The following is a 22,560-nucleotide window of genomic DNA, read 5'->3' as shown; positions in this document are numbered from 1 at the left end:
GATACAAATAAAGCATTTGGAATATTTTGAATTTATTTCTATGTATATTTAATGTTGTGGTGTACTGTAAAATTTATTGTAGGCTTTTAGATTACAGCCTTTCCTGTATTCCAGTTTTTTCATCAAAGTTAAGATGTTGAAAAATGAAGGTCTGTGCATCACAGTTGCTACTACTATATAATACTGAAAATAATTTATGTAAATGAAATTCTTCTAGGTTTGTCGACGACACAAATGTGTACCGAGTAACAATTCACAAGACTTTTGAAGGAAACTTGACAACAAAGCCCATAAACGGAGCCATTTTCATCTTCAATCCAAGAACTGGACAGTTGTTCTTGAAAATCATTCACACCTCAGTTTGGGCGGGACAGAAACGTCTTGGTCAGGTAAATATATAGTTAACATTTAATTGTAACATCGAGAAGAAAATTAATGCAACTTATTCTTTCTCTTGAAAGATTTTAGTCCGTAAGTTTTTTAACAAGATACAATTACTTTCAAATACAAATTAATCAAATACAAGATTACTTTCAGAGAATCTTAAATTGTATAATGTGTGAGAATAGTAACCAGTATCACTCCAGAATTCTATCTAAAATAAATGAACGGTCATTTGTTTCAAAAGTTATGTAGATTTTTCTCAGTGAAGATAAGTGAAACAATGTGAATAAATGAGAAAGCCATATCATCTCATTATATGAAGTACGCATACATTAACAAATGTTCATTTTTATCTTTGCTAGTTGGCGAAATGGAAAACTGCAGAAGAAGTTGCAGCCTTGATTCGTTCACTGCCAGTGGAAGAGCAGCCCAAGCAAATCATTGTTACTAGGAAAGGCATGTTGGATCCTCTTGAGGTAATCTATTACAGTGCCACATTGTGCTGTTGGATTATTATCGTTTAAATATTTACTGATACATGTTACTTTACTTCTTAGCTTATCAACAAATGGTGAACTGTAAAGGAGAATTTGGAGAAAATACAAATCGAACTTACCATAATCATGTATGAAGTTGTGTTACTTTCAATCTTAGTATAGGTGACAAATATTTATTAATTTTTGCTGCTAATCAAAAGAATTTTGATATTCTGAAAGTAAGTATGGATCTTTTACTGGTGTTTTTGAGGGCTAAAAGTATACACTCATCATAGTCTAGCCTTCCTTGAGTTATTTTCAATTAGTAAATGTAATTAAATTCTTCATCAAATGAAATTTTAAATTTGCTAGTATGTGCGTCAATCAATCAATAAATACAATATGTTACTTAAAAGTTATATTTCTGTTTAACATATGTGTATATAGTCTAAAGACATGCCTTATCTTTGAACAATATTAAAGTTTTACAATCATAATTTTGAGCTATATCTCATTAATCATATTGTATTCTGTCTTCTTGTTAGTATCACGAAAAGTTCGATTAATGTATACTTTAGTATCAGTTTCATCTTAAAAGGTTTACAAAAGAAGAAATTCCTTATTATCGACTTTCTCGAAAACTACGCATAAGGATTTACACTTACCCAAATCATTTTGTTTATTTCAATGAAATCTATGGATTGTTTATATATATATTTCATTTTTGGATATTTTTTTTTTTCGCTGAACGTTAATAATGTTGTGGAATCTAGTACTTATTGTGTGATGGCTTCTTGAATACGGGATTTTCTTATTGCTTTTGGATTTACCAAATAATTAGGAATCTTTAGCCTCTTGTCATTATCCAGAAAATGCATTTGGTTCTTAGAAGCCCACTTCATTATTAAACTTCTCTTGAATTAGAATCTTAAAGGACAAACACCGTATGCGTGGGTTTTCTCGAGGTTAAACACTTCCGTTATCGGATGGAATTCGATCGGTTATGGAAAGTTTGTATGTTCCATGTGTAACTTCTCATTCCGTTACGGACTTTCTCCCTGACATGCTACCTCCAAGGTGATATGTTAGTGGTCTTTCTTGTTATTGTTATTAAAACGTTACATATTTCGTGTAATTATATATACCTATATTATTGCGTTCAGTTGTGTTGTTCTGCGGATGATTTTAATAAATTATTATTTGGGGGTAATACACTTTTTATGTATTTATGTTGTCATATTTTTAATATATGTATACTAGCAGCGTTCACCCCGCTTCGCTGCGGTCACCCCGGAACGCAATAAACTTTGTTACTTAGATAATTTTTACTTTTTCGCTTTCAAGTGATATGATAAAAACCATAGAAGATTGCAGTAAATGTTAACATTATATCGCCTGTCATTTATGTTAACCCGCCCCGCTTCGCTGCGGTCACCCCGGAACGCAATAAACTTTGTTACTTAGATAATTTTTACTTTTTCGCTTTCAAGTGATATGATAAAAACCATAGTAGATTGCACTAATGTTAACATTATATCGCCTGTCATTTATGTTAACCCGCCGAGTGACACGGTCATGCGGGTTGCATATAAATACGTTTATTTTTATACCTATGATGAACTAACAAAGGATTTGTACGTTATGGACACTTGAATGGTCAATTATCTCAAGACACTGGTAATTAAAAATTAAAGTGATATGATAAAAACCATCTAGGGTCCAAATCCTAATAACCCCCCAAAAATGAAAGAAATTGGTTCAGCCGTATTAGCGTGATGAGGGAACAAAGGATTTGTACGTTCTCTTTTATATATAAGATTGGATTTTAAAACCATGTGCTTTGGAATTAATCAAAATGGTGGGTATTATGAAATTCTAACAGCATTCATCGTGAAATTTTGACTGTTGTGTAAATTTTTATCCATGTTTCTAATTTTGTAAAAGATACAGGAACATTGCTGAAAATCGAATTAATGTAACCAAATGTTGCAAGATATTTAGGTAGTATGTTTGTAACGGTTTTGAGTATGTATATCACTGGTAGGAGTGTCTGGATCACTGTTAGGAGAGAACATGATCTGATATTTAACAGCGTATTATTTTTACATATACAGTACATAAATATAGCTATAAAGTCTTCCAATAGAACTAAGAATTATTATTGCCAACGAACGATACACCTTTTAGTGCCTTAAAAGTTGGTTTTTGTGGATTTTCTCAAAACTACGTGTCAAAATGTAACCTTAAGCATGTTGTTCTCATTTGCTCGATGTGATCTTTCAATACACATAGTGTTATCTTTCGAAAACGTTTTAATTACATAAAAAGTAAATTTTCAGCGGTAATCATAATTTTGGACTCTTTCTCATTAACCATACTACGTACCGTCATAACGAAAATCTTTCAGTTTTACGTCCAACGTTTATGCTTTGTAGGCTAAAGAAGACGTTGATGATGAGAAATGAATGCAATGGTGGAATGAAGAAAGTGGGATGAAACGGGAGAACCCCGAGAAAACCCACGCACATGATGTTTGTTTGTTTACCACAAAGTTCACATCGGTGTGAGCAGGGATCGAACCAGGGACCCCACGCACGAGAGGTGAATGCTCTACCAGTACCGTCATAATGAAGAGCCTCATGAATAGTATATTTTAGTATCAGTCTCACCTTATTACCTAGGTGTGTTGCGTAGTTTTTGTTCAACATCAATTTTTCAGTTTACAGGGTGCCTGTCGGTCACAGAAGTCATGAAAAAGTCACGGAATTTAGCTTTTGGGTCACAATTTTTTTATCTGTACAAATATAAATGCAGACCGGAAAATTTTGTTCTATAAAACGTCAAAATTCACCACCAAAAATGTCAATGGTCGGCTTTAGACGCTACCAAATCGCAAACGAAGTGTGGTTTTATCGCATGTATGAAAATTTCGGCCTAATTCACACCCATATTCGCACTTGAGAATGTTACGAAATTTTATGGTTTTGTAAAAAAAAAAAAAATGTAACGAAATTTCATTTTGAAATTTTAGTAGACACCCTGGTTTAAAAATTATTCACTTACCTCAATTTTCTCAAACTACGCATGAGCTTTTACACTGATACATGTCATTTTGTTCTACTCAGTGAAATCTATCGACTGATCTTTGGAGATTTTTTTCGTTAAATGCTAAAATATTGTAGAATTTTATTTAAAAGGTTTTTTTTTAATCCACCGTTAAAAAGATAAAAAGTTCACAAAAAAACGGACATTCAATAGTAAATTCTTTTTTCATATTGGTTATATCCATTGTTAATGAATAAGTTGAAGAGTTGTTTTACAAATAAAGTCACAATTACTCACCGAACTCTTCTCTGCTATGTTACGGATGTATTCCGAAAAGACAGTGGACACCCAGTTCTGCATACACATTCGGCAAGTGAAAAGTAACCGTTGGAAGAATTTGTTTCGCAGAGCCTTAACCGTAGTCAAAGATAATGAGGGAGTATCATTATTATTAAAAAAAATAATAATAATAAAAGTTCAACAGTTCATTATTACTATTAATATCCACACCATATTCTTCATAGATGCAAAGTCAATAAATTTCAGAGAGAAAAATGTTCGACTGGATCGAAATCAAACCCAGACTCCGGTTTACGTTGCTGGGCTCTGACCACTACGCTACCAAGTTCGCTTTCTGACCAACCATATCTCTTCGCTCTTTGAAGTCGGTGCCAGGCATTCAGATCAGGTGGATTGAACCACAGCTCCTGGGGATAATCCAGTGTATACATCTATGAACACTGTAACATTTAATTAGAATTATGGAGGATACAACAGTTTTCTCCCAGGAGAAGGCTCACGAAGGCTATGTTAGTAGAGAATTCACCTGTGGTACGAGGTATCCCTTATTCGATCCTCGTCACGCGAGCTTGTGGTGGGTAACGTCATGTCCGTTCGTTTTTTTTGGAGCCCCCATTTCTTCCCACATTCATTTCATCAGTTCACTTTCATTAACCAAAGGGGCGCGGTGGTAGAGCGTTCACCCCCGGTGCTTGGGGGTCCCTGATTCGATCCCAGCTCTCGCCGTGTGGACTTCATGGTGGACAAACACCGTGCTCGTGGGTTTTCTCGGGGTTCTCCCGTTTCCTCCCACTTGCTTCATTCCACCACTATGATTTCTCATCATCGTCGTCTCCTTAGCCAAACCGGCAAAATCGTGGGACGTAAAACTGAAAGATTTCATTTCATTTTTTCATTAACAATCCGTATCTTTCAGCCTGAAGGGCATAATCATGGAACATAAAACTAAAAGTTTCATTTAATTTTATTTCAATTTTTTTCATGCCATATCAGTAGGTAAAGATTCTATTAATTTCAAAGAGTGACACCGTTATTTTATTTGATCTTAATCATATTACAGTAAAAACCCAAAATGGAAACTGATAATTTGCTGGATTCTAAAGGTGTCGATCAAGTCTCATGGACATGGTAGGGCACTTAAACAGACATGACGAAATAGAACATACACGACCATTACATAATACAACAGTATTTCAGTATCAGGTCTCTCGAACCATCAAAAAAATTCAAAACAACATTGATATGAATTGTCAAAAGTCCTCATCGTCTATAGAAATATAAAATATGAAGTCTTTTTCATTCAAATAAAGAAATCAGACCTCGACATGGGCATTCTGTATAGAAACATCATTGGCACTTTCATGATTACCCGTCTTGATGATGATGCTACGATGGCAGCGAAAATTCGGCAATTAATGATCGTTCAGTAAATATATAATTTAGCGTTTGAAAGAGGATGATGAATACTTTTCTGATTTAATTAATTATCCTAGAACTTTACTTTTGATCGCTAGTTACTACTATCGACAGGCTTAGTTTTGTGATTTTATTTTTAATATACTCTAAAGAAAGGAAACTAATCTTATTTTGTAGATGAAATCTCCTATTGGCATTGTTAAAAATATACAGCTGAAAATTCAGTTGTGAATTATTTGAAACAAGGAGCTTATTGTATATTTCTTACCATTACATCTTATTCGTAGCATTCACTTACTATGATAAGAGTAATTGTGTACGCATTTTATTACATATAAAGATAGCAGAATCTTATTTCTTGAATTGTTGTGTCGAACTCTTAGAAGAGATCTAAGTAAGTGATAAGAAGTGTTGATACACCAAAGCATTTTTTTTTTTTTAATTTTATTTTTTCAATTTCTTTAGGTGCACTTGCTGGATTTCCCCAACATTGTGATCAAAGGGTCGGAGTTGCAATTGCCATTCCAAGCGTGTCTGAAAGTTGAAAAGTTTGGTGATCTCATTTTGAAGGCCACCGAACCTCAGATGGTTCTCTTCAATTTATACGATGACTGGCTGAAAACTATTTCATCTTACACGGTAAATTTATCATCGTTTACATATGATTTTTTAAGATGGATAAACTGTTTATCATAAAAATTAACTTCAATTTCTCACTTTCTGCAGAACAGAATTCCATGTATCGGTTGCATTCGACACGCGTATATCTTCATCAATCGAGCGGAAAGGTAAGTGGATGTGGAGATTCTTCTTAAAGAATTGTACAGTATGTTATAGAGCGAAATGAATTACTTGACATCAAGTTTCGATGTCAGGGACATATACCAAAGTAAAGAATTAAGGAAAAAATACAGATTAGACATTCCGAATTTTCCAGTCATAGCTAAAAAAGGATCGTAACTTTGTAAGGATGTTCCTCATAAATATTACTACACGGGCTCTGAAATGTACGAGGCCATAATGAATGTACACTCAGTACACTACAATAGGACATTACATTGGGATAACCAAAAGAAACATACGAACAAATAAAGGAGCATGTCAGGAATTCAGATATAACTGATGCGTGTTTATAGAGTTCAAAGTTCATATGCTGTGGGATTTCAAAAGTCAGGAAAATAGTTTTTGAAGAAATCTTCCTTGAGTTTCGATAGCAAGATTAAGATAAGATCATTAACAATGGCTGAATACAAGTGTATAAGGTATTCACAGAATTTTGATGACAACGCTCGAGCCCACTAGTATACCGCTTCGCATGAGATCAGCTAAGTAAAGCAGTGCCAAGTCTGGTCAAAGGAAAAATGGGTGACCTTCGTACTTATCAGGTGATGTTGCCATTTCGGCGTCCACCCAGCATCGTGACGACAATTTGGGAGTTAATTGAGAACCTCAAGCGGTTGGTTACCCTGATCCGCTAAGGCTGTTGCGCCAAGTTAGTTTTTTTTCTCTCTCACACACAAGATTTTAATAGAACGCAGCACTCTTAAAATTCAGGATTTCATACATTGGACAAGTGTATATACATCAATATCTACTGGTGATTTTTAATAATAATAATAATAATAAAAGTCGTATTCAGTTAACACTGATTGCAGTTGTAATGAATTGAAAACGAAAGTAAAGAAAATGAAGTTTCAAGACTAAGATAACGAGAGTTTACAGTGGTTGATTTTTTAGTAGACTTTTGAAGTAAAATATTCTGTTCCTCCCTAAAAATAGTTCTTCAAAACCGTTCCCCCTCGTGTTTTTACTCGATACACGAAGATATGCGTTATTGTCGAATGCAATCGATATATGGAGTTCTATTCGGCAAAGAGATAAGTAATAGAAATCAATGTATATAACATGTTTTGCGCGCTTGCTCCATAATGTTGTAAGTAAATAATAATAAAACTAATCGCTGAGCAATGCTAACCAATTTTATTATAAAACTAATATCTTGCGACAGTTTCGCCAACTTACCACTTGGCTTCATCAGGTTTAGTTGACAAAACTGTCACGAGATATTAGTTCTATAATAAAATTGTTTGCTTTGCTCAGCGATTAGTTTATTATTTAATTACAGTATATGTATATACATACAGGGTAAGTCAAAATAAGTGTTACAAGCCAATATCTTGCGAGCTATACATCAAACAAGAAAAATGTTAAAGAATCAATGTACAATACAGAGGGGCCTAGAAAATGAGTCAAACACGAAGTTCCCCTGCCCCCATTGTGGGAGGTGGGGGTGTACTTGAAATTTTCAAATGGAAACATAGGTCGAGTGATACCTAGTTCGAAAAGCTTGGAAAATTGAACAATTGTTGAGGAAACAATTCTTGATATGGGGCACCGTTTTCAAGATGGCCCCCCAAAATAGTCCTGTATCACATAATTAAAAATTTTCACGTACACTCCCTCCTCCCAAAATGGGGGTGGGGAACCTCGTGTTTGACTCATTTTTTACGCCCCTCTGTATTGTACATTGACCGTAAACATTTTTCTTATTTGATGTATAGTTCGCGAGATATTGGCTTATAACACTTATTTTGATTCACCCTGTATATTATATGTAGGCAAAGCTGGTAATGGAGAATATTCCATAATATTATCTGGTTTTATAAAGTAGTATTTTATGTCTAAAATAAATAATTCTAATCCGAAATTAATATTTTTAAAAATGTTCACATAATTCTCAAATAAAAGTGATAAGTAAGATTTTATTACCCTAGTATATCCAATATCGAATTAAAATTACTCTAATATTATGGTGTATGAAAGTAGGCTGTAACATTTCTGTTCAAAACGTATTGGAAAGCAGCGTGTTTTCTCTTTCCAGATTTTTTCTTATATTCAATGCATGTATGTACGCACTAACTTACATACTCGTAAAATATAATAATTTATATAATATCCTTTAACGCAACATACGGATGACAATATTTGATCTTTATATTAGTATTAGGGTTTAAAGTTACATTTGCCTATTGCTGTTGTAGGCCTTCTCAAGACTGATCCTCATCTTAAGGGCTTTGCACGTAAATACGGAAAGAACAAAAGTAATCCTGAAGCCTGATAAGACAACAATCACAGAGCCACATCATATTTGGCCTACGTTGACAGACGAAGAGTGGATCAAAGTTGAGGTGCAGCTGAAAGATCTGATTTTGGCTGACTATGGCAAGAAGAACAAGTGAGTATATTCACATATGCTTTAACGACGATTTTTTTCTATTGTGGAGGTAATAAATACATGTTCTTGCTTTTTAAGCTCGTTTGTTTGTTTAGTTAGCAGTTTCCATAAAAGTCAATATTCATATTCCTTCATAAAAAGTAAATACCCTGCATGTTCCTTTCATTTTTATTTATATACCGTCTTTGTTCCTACTAGCGTATCTTCTCCAACTCGCAATATTTAGTGATAGAAACCAGTGAGTAGGTTGATATTGATTTTTCAACAAATATAAGATTACAAAAGTGCAGCATCAGTAATATAATTATTGCTTGTCATTATGTATCATACATAATTTAGATAAACCTATTCAAATGAATGGCTGTTTCTTTTGTCGTATCCTCTCTGAAGAGTAAGACTCGCGTATTTACGCGAATCTAAGATGCCCTCAAATGTAAACCTCACCCCAAATTTTTTAAGGAAAAATTGAAAACAATCCTCGATTATAAGACACACTCTTGGCGTAAATGAAAAAAAAAAAAAAAATTGCGTTGACTTTGAATAAAAAAAAGATAAATAAACATGGGAAAACAAATAATGTTACGGGAAAAAAAGAAACCTTGTACTTGCTACTGGAATTTACGGTATATTCATGTGTATCTGCTGGTACTTTTTTTCGTAATGTAATTGCGGTACAGATTCATCTTTTTCATTTGCCACTGGTTTGCAAGATAAATTTAAAGGGTTTTTATTTCGCGTAAAATGTACGAATTTCTGCAATCTGTTCGTACACACAAAATACACATTCCATACAAAATTGTACTAACAGGACTAGCAATTTTTGGCAAAACTTCGTCTAATCTGGCCTAAATTTACATAATTCAAATCTAAGACGCACCTTGATTTTGGACGGAAAAAATCGACGACAAAAAAAAAAAAAAAGTGCGTCTTAGAATCACGTAAATACGGTATTTCATTTATGGAGTGCTTGGAAATAATATTGCTTAATGCATGCTTCATTCGATATTACGCACACATCAATGTAGAGAATAAAGAAATTAGGTTGATCCGAGCTGGAGAATTTGGAACTGATAATTAAATATGTATATATATAGATATAGGAAAGCGTATACAGAAATTCGTTGAAAGTAAGGAATTGATCATTTTCGAATACCATGCAGGGGGATTGTGGCTTAGTAGTAGAGTGCTTGCCTCTGCTGCATGGGATCCCTAGTTCGGTCGCTGATCAAGTAAGTTTGTGGGTTTTCTCGGGGTACTCCCGTTTACTCCCACATTTTCATTCCATCAAGTTTTTCCTCTATTCATCCGTCTTCCTTAGCCTAAAGGGCATCATCGAGGGACGTTAAACAAAGATTTAATTTCATTTTGAATACCTTGCAGGGAAATTAATTCAGAACTTGTCTTCATTACGAATGTATAAGCTATGTGAAAATTATATCATATTGACATCATTAGTTTCATCTATTTTTAAGTGAGCTTTGTGGTGGACAAACATAGTGTGCGTGTTTTCTCGGGATTCTCCCATTTCCTGCCACTTTCTTCATTCCACCATTTCATTTATTTCTCATCATCCCCGTCTTTTTTAGCCTAGCCGGCATAAACGTGGGACGTAAAAGTTAAATATTTCATTTCATTTTTTAAATCTATTTTAAGTGCTTTCTTTACGGTTTTCATTTCTGCGGGAACGATGACTACAATCTTATTTATTCTAGAAGTATTGTAACTGTCGTAAAAGAAGAAATATTATTTGTGGTTGTTCCATGATAATGAGTACTTTTTCCTCTTTTTAGCGTGAACGTTGCGTCGTTGACCCAGTCTGAAATCCGAGACATTATTCTTGGAATGGAGATTAGCGCTCCATCTGCCCAGAGACAACAGATCGCTGAAATCGAGAAACAAACAAAGGAGCAGTCGCAGCTAACGGCCACAACAACACGAACGGTCAACAAGCATGGCGATGAGATTATCACCAGCACTACTTCCAATTATGAGACACAAACATTTAGGTGAGTTAATTTGTAAATTCTAAAGTTAAATGGGATTTTGATCTCATTGTTTGTGCCGTGCAGTATATTTGCATTAAAAATTTGCTATCTTAGATTTTGCTGCGATCTTCTAATTTATATTAGTGTGTTAAAGATGAACTAAAATGTAATTCTCCTTAAGTAGCAGGCATTGCTTATAACCAGGGCCCGGATCTTGTTGACCTAAAATTTTCTAAAAAGTGACCTATAAAATGACACTAAAATTCCTGTAAAATGACCCTAAAATTCACAAAAATTGACCTTAAAATTTACGTTTTTTTAAACGTTTATTTCGTTAAACATTGTCATTTTTTGAATATGTATTGGATTTTAATTGTCACTTCTCACTCATTCTCAAAAATTTTGTTTCAGTTAGTTGCAGTCTATTGATCAGGCCATTGTACGGCATTTTACGTATTGAAAGCGTCACTTCACTCCCGAATTGAAACTAGGAGCACACTTAAAGAATAGAAGTTCGCAAGTGTAGACTGAATACATGAGAATAATAGATAAAAAAAAAAAAACTGTTTAAAATCTGTAAGTCTTCTAATCCACTTTTAGTTATTCTCGTGATCACATCCTTTGTGGTCAATAATCAAACGCCATCTGTTTGGACACGTACCAATCCTTACCCCTAATCAACCAGCTACAGCTTAGTGTTCATTAGCTTTTTATAAATGCAGTTTTCCACCCTAATAGTCAGGAAGAAGGAAAAGATACAACTTTCTATTTTTCAAATCCGTAAACAGTGTTCAATTTAAGAGTTTCTTATGTAGAAGAAGAAAGATTAAAAAGACCATAAATGGACTGAAAGTTACCTTAAAATATTAAAAAATGACCTGAAACTTCAAAAAGGCAAAAAGTGACCAAAAGTTGACCCTAAAACAATACACTTTTAGAACCTTGAGTTGATGGATAACGTTTTTATTTGAAGTTGCCTTATCCTATGCGTAAGAAAAAAAAAGTTGACTTGTCAACAATATCCGGGCCCTGCTTATAACTTTACTATTCAGATAAAAGATTTCGTAGCAATTATAAAATCAATCAGCATTATCCTTAAAAAATTGTTGATATCCTGCAGTGCATGAATGGATGTTTTCAAATTTACATTTTGTATTTCAGTTCGAAGACAGAATGGAGAGTAAGAGCTATTTCTGCAACTAATCTTCATCTGCGAACAAATCACATTTACGTGTCTTCGGATGATATTAAGGAGACAGGGTACACCTACATACTGCCAAAGAATGTGTTGAAGAAGTTTGTTACGATCTCCGATTTGAGAGCACAGGTAAGTTAGTTTGTAAATAAAGATATTGTATAAATGCTTACTAAAGTAAAACAAACTTTTTAATCTTTAGTGAGTGACATCTTGATCTTGAGTAGATAATTTTATACATATATAAATGAAATCCACATTTACAAGTAACTGTACAGCTCATAAAAAGAAAGAAAAAAAAAAAACATTTGACTGTTTCAATATTGTAACTATCGATACCATCACGTAACTATACTCTCAGTAATACTTGTGTATTACCTTGTCAGTGTATATTTCTTTTATATTCGTATAAAACTTGTTAAATGTATTGTTAAAACATTTTTGATCTAAATGCATGGTGTATGTATATTTTAAAATATAAACATTTCGCATTCAGGTAACATCTTTATTAGCTGTTATAGTATTATCGTAAATTCATTTTTTGAAAATTCATTTGCGAAATATATTTTTTTCAACTTTGTGTAGGAAATATTTATTTCTAATTATTATTATTATTATTATTATTATTATTATTATTATTATTATTATTATTATTATTATTATTATTATTATTATTATGCAAATTGAAATGAGCAATCAAATTCTGCCTATCACTATCACCATGCAAAGCTTGCCTGATGCAAATGAAACCGTCTGTATCTTACTTCGATCAGAAAGGAATGGAGATGTATTAGAGTGTATGCAGAGTGTATTGAGGTAGATTTTTTTTTTACCACTATTGTATAGTTGATTGTAACCATCTTGCTTTAAAACAATATTAGTGCGGTCAGAAAGGAACGGCTGTTAGACACAACTTCTAAGGATATGACAAATTATTACCCCGCGCGTGTAAACCGTTATAAAGCATGTGACAATTTACATTCAGAGTTTTGTCATTCTGTCTTAAATATTCGTGGGATAATTAATGTTGATATGAGGAACAGCATTATTTCTTAAAGACGTGAGTAATCATAGCATCTTGCATCAAAGAAATGTACACCATGACCAACATCATCGTCATGGATATGCGTAATTTGTCCCGTGTTACACACATTGTTTTCCAGATAAGTGGTTTCAAAGAAGCGCATAAATGTTCACGTAAGTTTCGCTTGCCTAGCTCAATAATATAAATGTATCATATATATATATATTTTAATTTACCATATGTGTTTTTATGAAGATTGCAGGGTATTTGTATGGAATAAGTCCACCTGATAATCCTCAAGTGAAGGAAATTCGTTGTATTGTGATGCCACCTCAGTGGGGAACTCACCAAACAGTGCATCTACCTGGTCAGTTGCCAAATCATCAGTATTTGAAAGAAATGGAGCCGTTGGGATGGATCCACACACAGCCCAATGAATTGCCACAATTGTCTCCACAGGTATTTATATCCTTTTGCTTATCAATCCTGTTTGTATTTCTGTATCTATACATGTCTCTTTAAATAGACAAAAAGTAAAGTTCGAATAAGGAATAAACATGAAAGTTTCCTATAGTTTTGTATACCGAGACCCATTATTCTCTATGCGATTTCCTCTTTCAGTTATTTGCCCCAGAATCTACTTTATACAAGATACTAATCGTATGTAATTCATGTACAATGTAATAACGCTATTTTCTGTCTAATAAATATATCTGTTTGACTCATAAAGCTGAATGTTAGTAATTCATTAGTCAGGTGACAGTGATACATAGATGTAAGTACAATCTTGTTCAAAAAATCTTGGCCACCCACCTCTCTTTAAAAGGTTACATTTTGGCATCCGTGCGGAAGAAATTCAAATTCGTCTGTAAATAAAGATTTCAGTTGGCCAAATAAAGTCAATATTTATTTGACTTCATTCCAAATGTGGATCCAGCGTTTCTCAAAGACGTGGGTGGCCAGGTCTTTTTTTAACAAGACTGTATATATGTTACATAACATTTCATAAGTTACTGGTGTAGCTGGTGGAAGTTAAGACTATGGCAAAAGTAGAATTATAATTATAAACAGATAAAATAGTGAATTTTCTCTAAAGTGTGCTATTTATTTTTAGGATATTACAACTCATGCTAAAGTAATGGCTGACAACTCTGTTTGGGATGGAGAGAAAACGATTATTATAACTTGCAGTTTCACACCTGGCTCTTGTTCCTTGACGGCGTACAAATTGACTCCAAGGTAATTATAAGACAAGCAAATCAGTTAAACAAAGCAGCGTTTATTTTAAAAAATAATAACTGTGTAACAATTTCGCCAACTAACACTGTCTGTGAAGTGTCTGATGAAGCCAATATGTTCAGTTAGTTGGCGAAACCTACAGAGTTATTATTTTTTTAAATAAACATTGTTTTGTTCAGTGATTTGTATTTCTAGTTAGCAAGTTATTTAGGATAGCAAAACATTCAACGTTACATCATCTGTTAAATTGGTTTAATACTTTTTATTTAGCTAATATGAGAAAGGCAGTGCTATTTTACGTGTGTCCTCTTTTTGTGGGACAGGGAGGCCGCGGTGGCTCAGTGGTAAAGCGTTCACCTCTGATGCATGGGGTTTCTGATTCGATCCCAGCTCGCGCCAAGTGAATTTTGTGGTGGACAAATACCGTGTGCGTAGGTTTTCTCGGGGTTCTCCCGCTTCCTCCCACTTCTTCATTTCACCATTTCATTGATTTCTCATCATCACCTTCTCCATTAACCTAGCCTACATAACCGTGGGACGTAAAACTTAAAAGATTTAATTTTGTGTGAGTGGGGGGGAGGGGGGCAGGCTTTAGTTTTATATATGTTAAAACCTGCACTCAGACACTAGATGTTCGTAATTGTTTTCTTTTTAACCTGTTAACTGGGAATTTCCAAATGAGAAAGATGCATCTCAATGGGGAATAAATTTGTTAAAAATACATACGAAATGAAATGAAATCTATGAGTTTCACATTCCACGCCATGCCCAATACAATAATTATTAATTCGTCACCCCCAATACGAATCTTAATATGACGAACGTAGTCGTCAGACTGCAAACACAAGCGAAATTCTCATGACGAGTTAATCGTCATTGGCAGTTAAGAGGTTAAGGGACAATTAAATGAAACTCGCGGTAAAGACAGAAATCAATCGCTTTGGATGTATATTCAGAATTCTTGAAATTGAGTTTGATACATTGGGTTCAAAAGTAGTACTATGGAAATACTGGAAATCTACGTTGAGGGCGATAGGATACGGCCCCGATGAAGAATTTTGTGGCTTGGTTGGGGAATTCTCCTCAAGCCATTCTCCGGAATCATCACTCGATGCGGCCATCAATACGGTCCGTACATCAACACCATTGTGTAACATTGAGGCAAATCAGAGTCGGAAGGGGGGGGGGGGGTAGACAAAAGTATTATTCAAGCTATGTCAGGATTGCAAGGTCCTGTGTTCTGAGACAGTCTTTTTTATGTTGTAGCTCGTTTTTGCCACAATTAACTAGACAATGAACTGCGATATGAAAGCGCGGTGGTTCAGTGGTAGAGCGTTCACCTCCGGTGCTTGGGGTCCCTGGTTCGATCCCGCTCGCGCCGTGTGGACTTTGTGGTGGACAAACACCGTGCTCGTGGGCTTTCTCGGGGTTCTCCTGTTTCCTCTCACTTTCTTCATTCCACTATTTCACTCATCTCTCTTCATCACCGTCTCCTTTAGTCTAACCGACATAACCGTGGGACGTAAAACTTTTTTTTTTTTCGAGATGAAACTACCAAATTGTTTATCATCTCAAATGACAAATAGATCACAAGAACAAATGACCTACAACAGAGAAGAATACAAATATCAAGTGTAGAAGTGAATAAGAAACCAGTAACAAAAATGTGACTAAAGAGCAAACACTGAAGCTACTTTTATTTGTATGTGCAGGGATTCGATTCCAAACGCACACACACTTACACATAATTTACTTAAGTTTTGTTTTATCTTAAAAGCATGTTCTAAAGAAAATAACTAACTATCACACAAAACAAATATGTGCTTCACTTTTAACACAAAATTTTTATGGTGGCGAAAATTCCAAGTATGTTCTTGTAATATTTGAGGTAAAATTAAACTTTTATTTTAAAGAGTACTTCTATGTGTTTAGTGGTATGATTTATACTAATTGTGAGTTTACATTATTGTTATACGAAATTTCTTCAAGAATTTTCCTGTACACAATATAAAATGCGTCCTTCATATTTACGGAGAAAACAGTCGAGAACGAAAGCTTTCGTGTGTCCTTTGTTCATGTACTAGAATCGCTCTAGCCTTGTCGCTAGCCAACATATACAAGCCTAACTTCGTGTAATATTAGAAAAAGGCTACAAATAAACGTGATTGGAGACACGAAAGTGCGCCTTTTCGCTCTACAGATTAGGAGACAAAGGAGTCGTCTTCTAAAAGATTATGACAGGTTGCAAACAGCAGATGGATGATGAAATAAGAAAGAAGTTAGCGGCCTCCAACAATTCCACTTTTGTTTTAGAAAGATTTAAGTTCCGTACAAGATCGTTAACCTCTTCATATGTGATCAAATTAGGTATGATTGGGATGAAAGTCTGCATCTTTCGTGTTATTTGGGACGTTCAAGGTATCTTTTTTCAGAATCAGTGTAGTATTAGTGGAGGTTTAAGTAGTGGAAGATCATTATGCGCAGATGGTCCAATATTTTACTTTAAATTAGAATACTGAGTAAGCTGATGATTAGATTTAGACAAAGGCCTCCACACCAGACACGTAAAGTAACAGTCTGTTGCATGATCTATTGGTTCGCGCCAAATAATAGAAACAGCGTATTTCATAGGACTCCTTTTCATTTTAGCCAGTTTCTCAAGTTCGTGGAACACATTACAAAACTCTTGGATCATATGTGTGGTGCCTAGGACTTAACCTAGTAGTACAGTTAATATGCCTTTTTAACTAAACGACACCGTATACATAAGAAAGTAGATCAGATTCAATTTTCCAAGCACAGGACTTGTACTCTACTGCACGTAAAATAAATGTTTCTTCAGCGCTAAAAATCTACTGCTAGGCAGTACCAGTTTGTAAACAGACTAATCACTATATGTTAATTTAGCTACCTGCAATGAAAATAAGCTGTTAGGTGCAGTATGTGAAAAACTGTCTTATGCAGTGAGCGAGTAATTCAGGGCATAAGGGAGAATCTCCCTCTACAAATAGCATGCATATATCTATCTATCTATATATATATATATATATAATATCTGTGTAGGGAAGAAATATTGTCACAAGGATGTTTATACGAGTGTCTGACCGTATTTAAATTACATACGTCTCAATTTTTCAAAAAAATAACATATGCTACATAAAAGGTAATTACAGATTTGGTTTTCTTATACAGAAATACTTAAGAAAAACTTGTTTTCATGTAAAGGACATATTTTGTGTTGTATGGCATAATTGCTCAGTAATTGGGATAAGGATTGACAAAGTGCAAAAACATAGTAGTTTATTATTATTGGTGTTAGTTCTGTTCATCTCAACCCTCGCCCCACTGTAAGTTTAAATTGTGCTTAAAGCTTTAATATTTTACATTTATTTATTTATTTATTTTTAAAGCTTCCCACTAACTACCCCAAACTCCATACCATATTTATGTAATTATTCAAGGAACATCTATTAGCATGACATACAGACTCATACGTTCGCCGTTTATTACTAGGATTACGCGCAGAAATCATGAAGAATAACCATCATAGTTCACCCTTTCTGGACTGTTTATCTCTAAACACGATTCCAGATTCAATTCCAGATTAAGAATAAATTGCACAAGTTAGCTTGCACTGTACTTTAAGACTTCACAGCTTTAAACTGTCTTAGCGGAAATTCACAAATTTATGTCGAAGCTTGTGCGAATAGACTGTTTGTTCCTGGTGATGCTTGATACTCTCAATCCAGCCGTTTGTAAGAAATAATTTTTGGATGCGAATATGATAAAAATCAACAACTTCAGTGTTGTGGCTAAATTGTCAACGTTCTTGCCTCTGGTGCGGTACTCGGGTTCGTTCTCTGATGTGGCAGTACATGTTGTTTGGCTCGTACATTAGGGTGTAAGTCAACCTTTTACTAGCATTTGTGCTGGAAAAGGACCGAAACTTTTTCCGATTAAGGCGAATGTATGACCTCTGCGTCTTAATCGGATATAAATTATAGACTATAATGTTATACATTATCAGAAAACGTGCTAGATGCTGATTAGCAAGCCTGTATTTTTTATAAAAAGTAAATTACGTAATCCATATAGAAAATAAACTACATAAAAGATTGTTTGAATATTGAGCTAGCATAAAATTTATTGATTGTTACTGATTTTATTTACAGTGGTTATGAGTGGGGCCGGCAGAACACGGATAAAGGAAATAACCCAAAGGGATATTTACCCAGTCACTATGAGAAAGTGCAAATGTTGCTTTCGGACAGATTTTTGGGATTTTTCATGGTTCCTGCCCAAGGATCTTGGAATTACAATTTCATGGGTAAGAAATTGCATATGTACTTCTACTTTAAGAAAGAAAAAAAAAAAAAACGTATTTACTAAGTATTTTCACGTTTGGCTAGACAAGCAATTGCTGAAGCTTGAAATGCTCAAATGATGGTGAAAACTACAAAGATCTTCATCTTGTAAGTGTTAATATCGAACAATTGAAGTATTCAGTTAGTAAGTAGATTTTTGTATGTCTGATATGTCCAATATCTTTTGTCTTAATTTACTTCGGTGCTTATATGACAGAGTTGTTAAACCGCCGAAGTAAGATATTTCTCTCGCTCTAACTGAGACATGCCACATACAGCCTAAGAGGCGGCAGTACCGTGGAGAGAACTGAAACAGGAAAAGAAACCAGTTTTAAACAGTATATTAGTGTGCACTATTTTCTTTAAAAGTTGTATATCTTCAGAATTCACACGGAAGATTTGCAAAATGTAAAGTAAACAATGTGCATCTGTGGATTCTCCAAATATGAGGACTTCAATATAAAGTGAAAGAATTCTTTAAAGCGGATGAGCCGTATGGGCTGTACTCTCTTTATGCGTCTAATGTTTAATGAAAATGCAACGTTTTCATTTACCGGGAGGTAAATAAATCTTGTAAGAGTAGGTGAATGGGGCTGGCCATCGACACGTTAGCGTAAAAAAACAGTAACTTCATTCACTTATGTTGTGGGTCCAGGTAAATGATAACGTTGAATTTTCATTTAACATTGGGCGCATAAAGAGTATACAGCCCAAACGGCTCGTTTGATTTAAAAAATTCCTTCACTTCAGATTGAAGACCACATATTTGGAGGGGCCCGCGGTGGCTCAGTGGTAGAGCGTTCACCTCTGGTGCTTGTGGTTCCGGGTTCGATCCCAGCCCACGCGAAGTGAACTTTGTGGTGGACAAACACCGTGTGCGTGGGTTTTCTCGGGGTTCTCCCGTTTCCTCCCACTTTCTTCATTCCACCATTTCATTCATTACTCATCATCACCGTCTCCTTTAGCCTAACCGGCATAACCGTGGGGCGTTAAACTCAAAGATTTCACACATTTGGAGATGGTTTCCCCTCTTACATTTTATTGTAACTCTGATAATAACAGAGTTGCCCTATGTCAGGAAACTTTTGAGACACCCCATACACACACACACACACACACACACACATATATATATATATAGTAGTATTTTATGGAAAACGTTCTTTGTTTTATTATCAATGAAAATAATTCAGCTCCATGTTAAAAAATTCTTTTCTGCTTTAGATTTCTCCAAAGTAACACGTAGTACCCAGTGTTATGCTTTTAAGGGTTCTAAGTCGGAATAAATCGAGAATTGGAGTTACATTTTCAATATATATTTTTTTTTAAATCCAAAATTTATACATGGGAAGGGAGCACAGTAATGTTAGTGGTCATCTGTGATGTAAATGGTCTCTAATTCGATCTCGGACTATGTGGACAACATCGTTATCGTGGGTTTACACAGATTCTTCCGTTTCCTCGTACACTTTCATTCCACCAATTCTTTCATAACTAGTTGAATCTCGTGTAGCGTAAAGAGCATAACTTTGTGCCATTTATTATTACATTTCCAAAGTATTTGCTTGAATATATATGGCGGGGTTGTATGTATATTTAGATGTTTCGGATGGTGCTTAGGTTGTAATAATTTTACTTGAACTGTTCTAATGTACTCTCTTGAATGCGGGTCTTATATTCGATACTGGGAGTGGATCACAGCGTATAAGTGGATGGTAGTAAAATATATATTATTGGAAAGTGCTAACCATGGAATATAACTCTAAACTTTAGTGTATTTAATACTGTCTGCTTTTCCAAAGTTCATATTCCAAGTCATCACGTGACTTCTGGACAAAAGATAAATATAAAACAGGTTACAAGGATACAGACAGCGATAAAATAAAACTACCGTGTAACATCTGTTGCTTTTGTTAAAAGTAAAAATAATAATAAAAAAAAAATTAAAAAATTTACACGAGGCTTTTATGAGTGATATCAATCTCTCACACTTTTGCTATGTGTATACTTTCAGTAACCTCCTTGCGTGGCTATCCCATTTTATTCGTTCTGTTGTTCTTTACATGTAACTGACAGCATGAGAGAAAGTTACTAGAGAGGCGGGGGGGGGGGAGAATTAATTATTTTCGAAAGCTCGTAAAATAATATTGTGTAAAGTTAATGAACTGACCACTTGTTTTTATTTTTCATTGCAGGTGTGAGACATGATCCAAATATGAAATATGAGTTACAGTTGGCGAATCCAAAGGAATTTTATCATGAGATTCATCGACCAGCTCACTTCCTCAATTTCTCCTCATTGGAAGATGGAGAAGGGGTGGGTGCTGATCGGGAGGATTTGTATGCTTAAATGTTCTTGTGTGTTGAACACTCAATAAGTGCAAAACAAAATGTACATACGCAAATGGAAGAAAGGAATACATAAAAGATTTACTGAATAGAACTGAGTGAGTGGACTTACATTCACCTTTGTTAATATTTTATTGTTTGATTTCCGTGCGAAATGTGGTTGTATTATAAATGTCACTGGATATTTCAAGTGTTGGAAGACTATTCTTCATCATTATGTGTTAATGATGATAGTAAAATGTATATTGTGATAATATGCACTTAGTTCCAATAAAGAGGATTTTATATTGTATATTGAGGCAATAATTGCTTCTATCTTTAGTTGTGAATGGACTGTCTCGTTGAAAGGTGGATTCCCCCTTACAGAAAAATAAAATATGATCCTTACTATTCAGTTGAATGGAAGAATTCTGCAGTCAGTAAGTTCAGCTAAGGTTTTGTAAATAATTTCTGAATTGAATTGGACAGGTATATAAGTGTACGTTCTGCACACACAAACCACGTTCTCCGTAGTGTACAGAAAACTGAAAATTCTTTCACTCAATTGATTTTTACTTAGAAAAGAAACTCGGTTAAAGAGAAACTACTTTCGAACATGATGGAACAGACTTGTTAATAAATGGTACACATTAATTTTGAAAAAAGTAACTTTCTATATTGTAAGGTCTGAATTCATGAATTTCCAAACTTCCTTGCACATTATTTATTATCCACATAAATATAGATCATCCAAACATTATTAATATTTGTTTTTTATATAATTTCTGCAATCCATGGTGCAAATTTCTACAAGACTTCCGCTATTTAGAATTTTTGTTTAATCTTCATGTGCGAGGTGACTTGATTTTAAGAGAATATTAAATTATTTAACCATGAGTGTTAGAACATAAATTTTGTACTTGGTACGCATATACATTACTAGTATAAATGAAAAGCATATACATTACTAGTTGTGCGACTTAGAAGAATGAAAATAAGAATTTGTTTAGGACAAAATCGGAGTAACCATATTTTCTTTATTAATCGTTCTTAAGTCAAGAAGATATTCCCGCTATATGAAGATCTTAAAAGGAAGAAAGATGAGACTACCCTGGTAATAGCGCAAGAATCATTTAGTAGAATTTATACATAACAATGGTTCTTGTGATCCTGTTGGAATATATATAGGATGATTCAGAAGTAAATGTCAACCGTGAGATGTAATGAAGAATGTGTCCTGAGCAAAGAAGTTCCTGCATACACGGTTTATATCTAGTGATTTTCGCATGAGAGGCAGTTAAGTGTTTCGCTTATGTGAAATTCGATACACTCACTAAAATATTTATAGAAATATTGTAATTATTATAAGGAAAAAGTTCGTACCTCGTAGAATGGCTATGAAATAAGCTTTCGAACGGCATTTAGTACGTTGCACTAGTATCAATAAAGAGAAAGGAACAGAGAGATATTTTCAAGATTTCCCTTTAAAATATACAGTTTTTTTTTTTTTTTTTTTTACTTTTCACATATTGGATGGCAACACTGTTGCCTACACAGACAAAAATCTAT

At 34.3% G+C, this 22,560-nt stretch overlaps 1 protein-coding gene across 1 annotated transcript in view; it reads left to right on the top strand.

The window, feature by feature from the left end:
- Positions 1-21,304, top strand: part of Prp8 (pre-mRNA processing factor 8) — a 93,897-nt gene extending 72,593 nt beyond the window's left edge. Inside the window, exons 33-42 of the mRNA XM_081771227.1 lie at positions 218-389; positions 747-860; positions 6,087-6,260; positions 8,663-8,856; positions 10,647-10,862; positions 12,003-12,168; positions 13,316-13,519; positions 14,175-14,299; positions 18,472-18,626; positions 20,859-21,304. Coding sequence (XP_081627353.1) covers positions 218-389; positions 747-860; positions 6,087-6,260; positions 8,663-8,856; positions 10,647-10,862; positions 12,003-12,168; positions 13,316-13,519; positions 14,175-14,299; positions 18,472-18,626; positions 20,859-21,013 — 1,675 coding nt within the window. The 3' untranslated portion in view covers positions 21,014-21,304. The remainder of the gene's footprint in view (positions 1-217; positions 390-746; positions 861-6,086; positions 6,261-8,662; positions 8,857-10,646; positions 10,863-12,002; positions 12,169-13,315; positions 13,520-14,174; positions 14,300-18,471; positions 18,627-20,858) is intronic.
- Positions 21,305-22,560: the final 1,256 nt, after the last annotated feature.

This window comes from Thermobia domestica, chromosome 9 (assembly GCF_964235325.1).
Source record: "Thermobia domestica chromosome 9, izTheDome1.hap1.1, whole genome shotgun sequence".
Classification (NCBI taxonomy): Eukaryota; Metazoa; Arthropoda; class Insecta; order Zygentoma; family Lepismatidae; genus Thermobia; species Thermobia domestica.
Note: the sequence above shows the minus strand (reverse complement) of the source record. Positions and strands in the feature narration are given on the sequence as shown.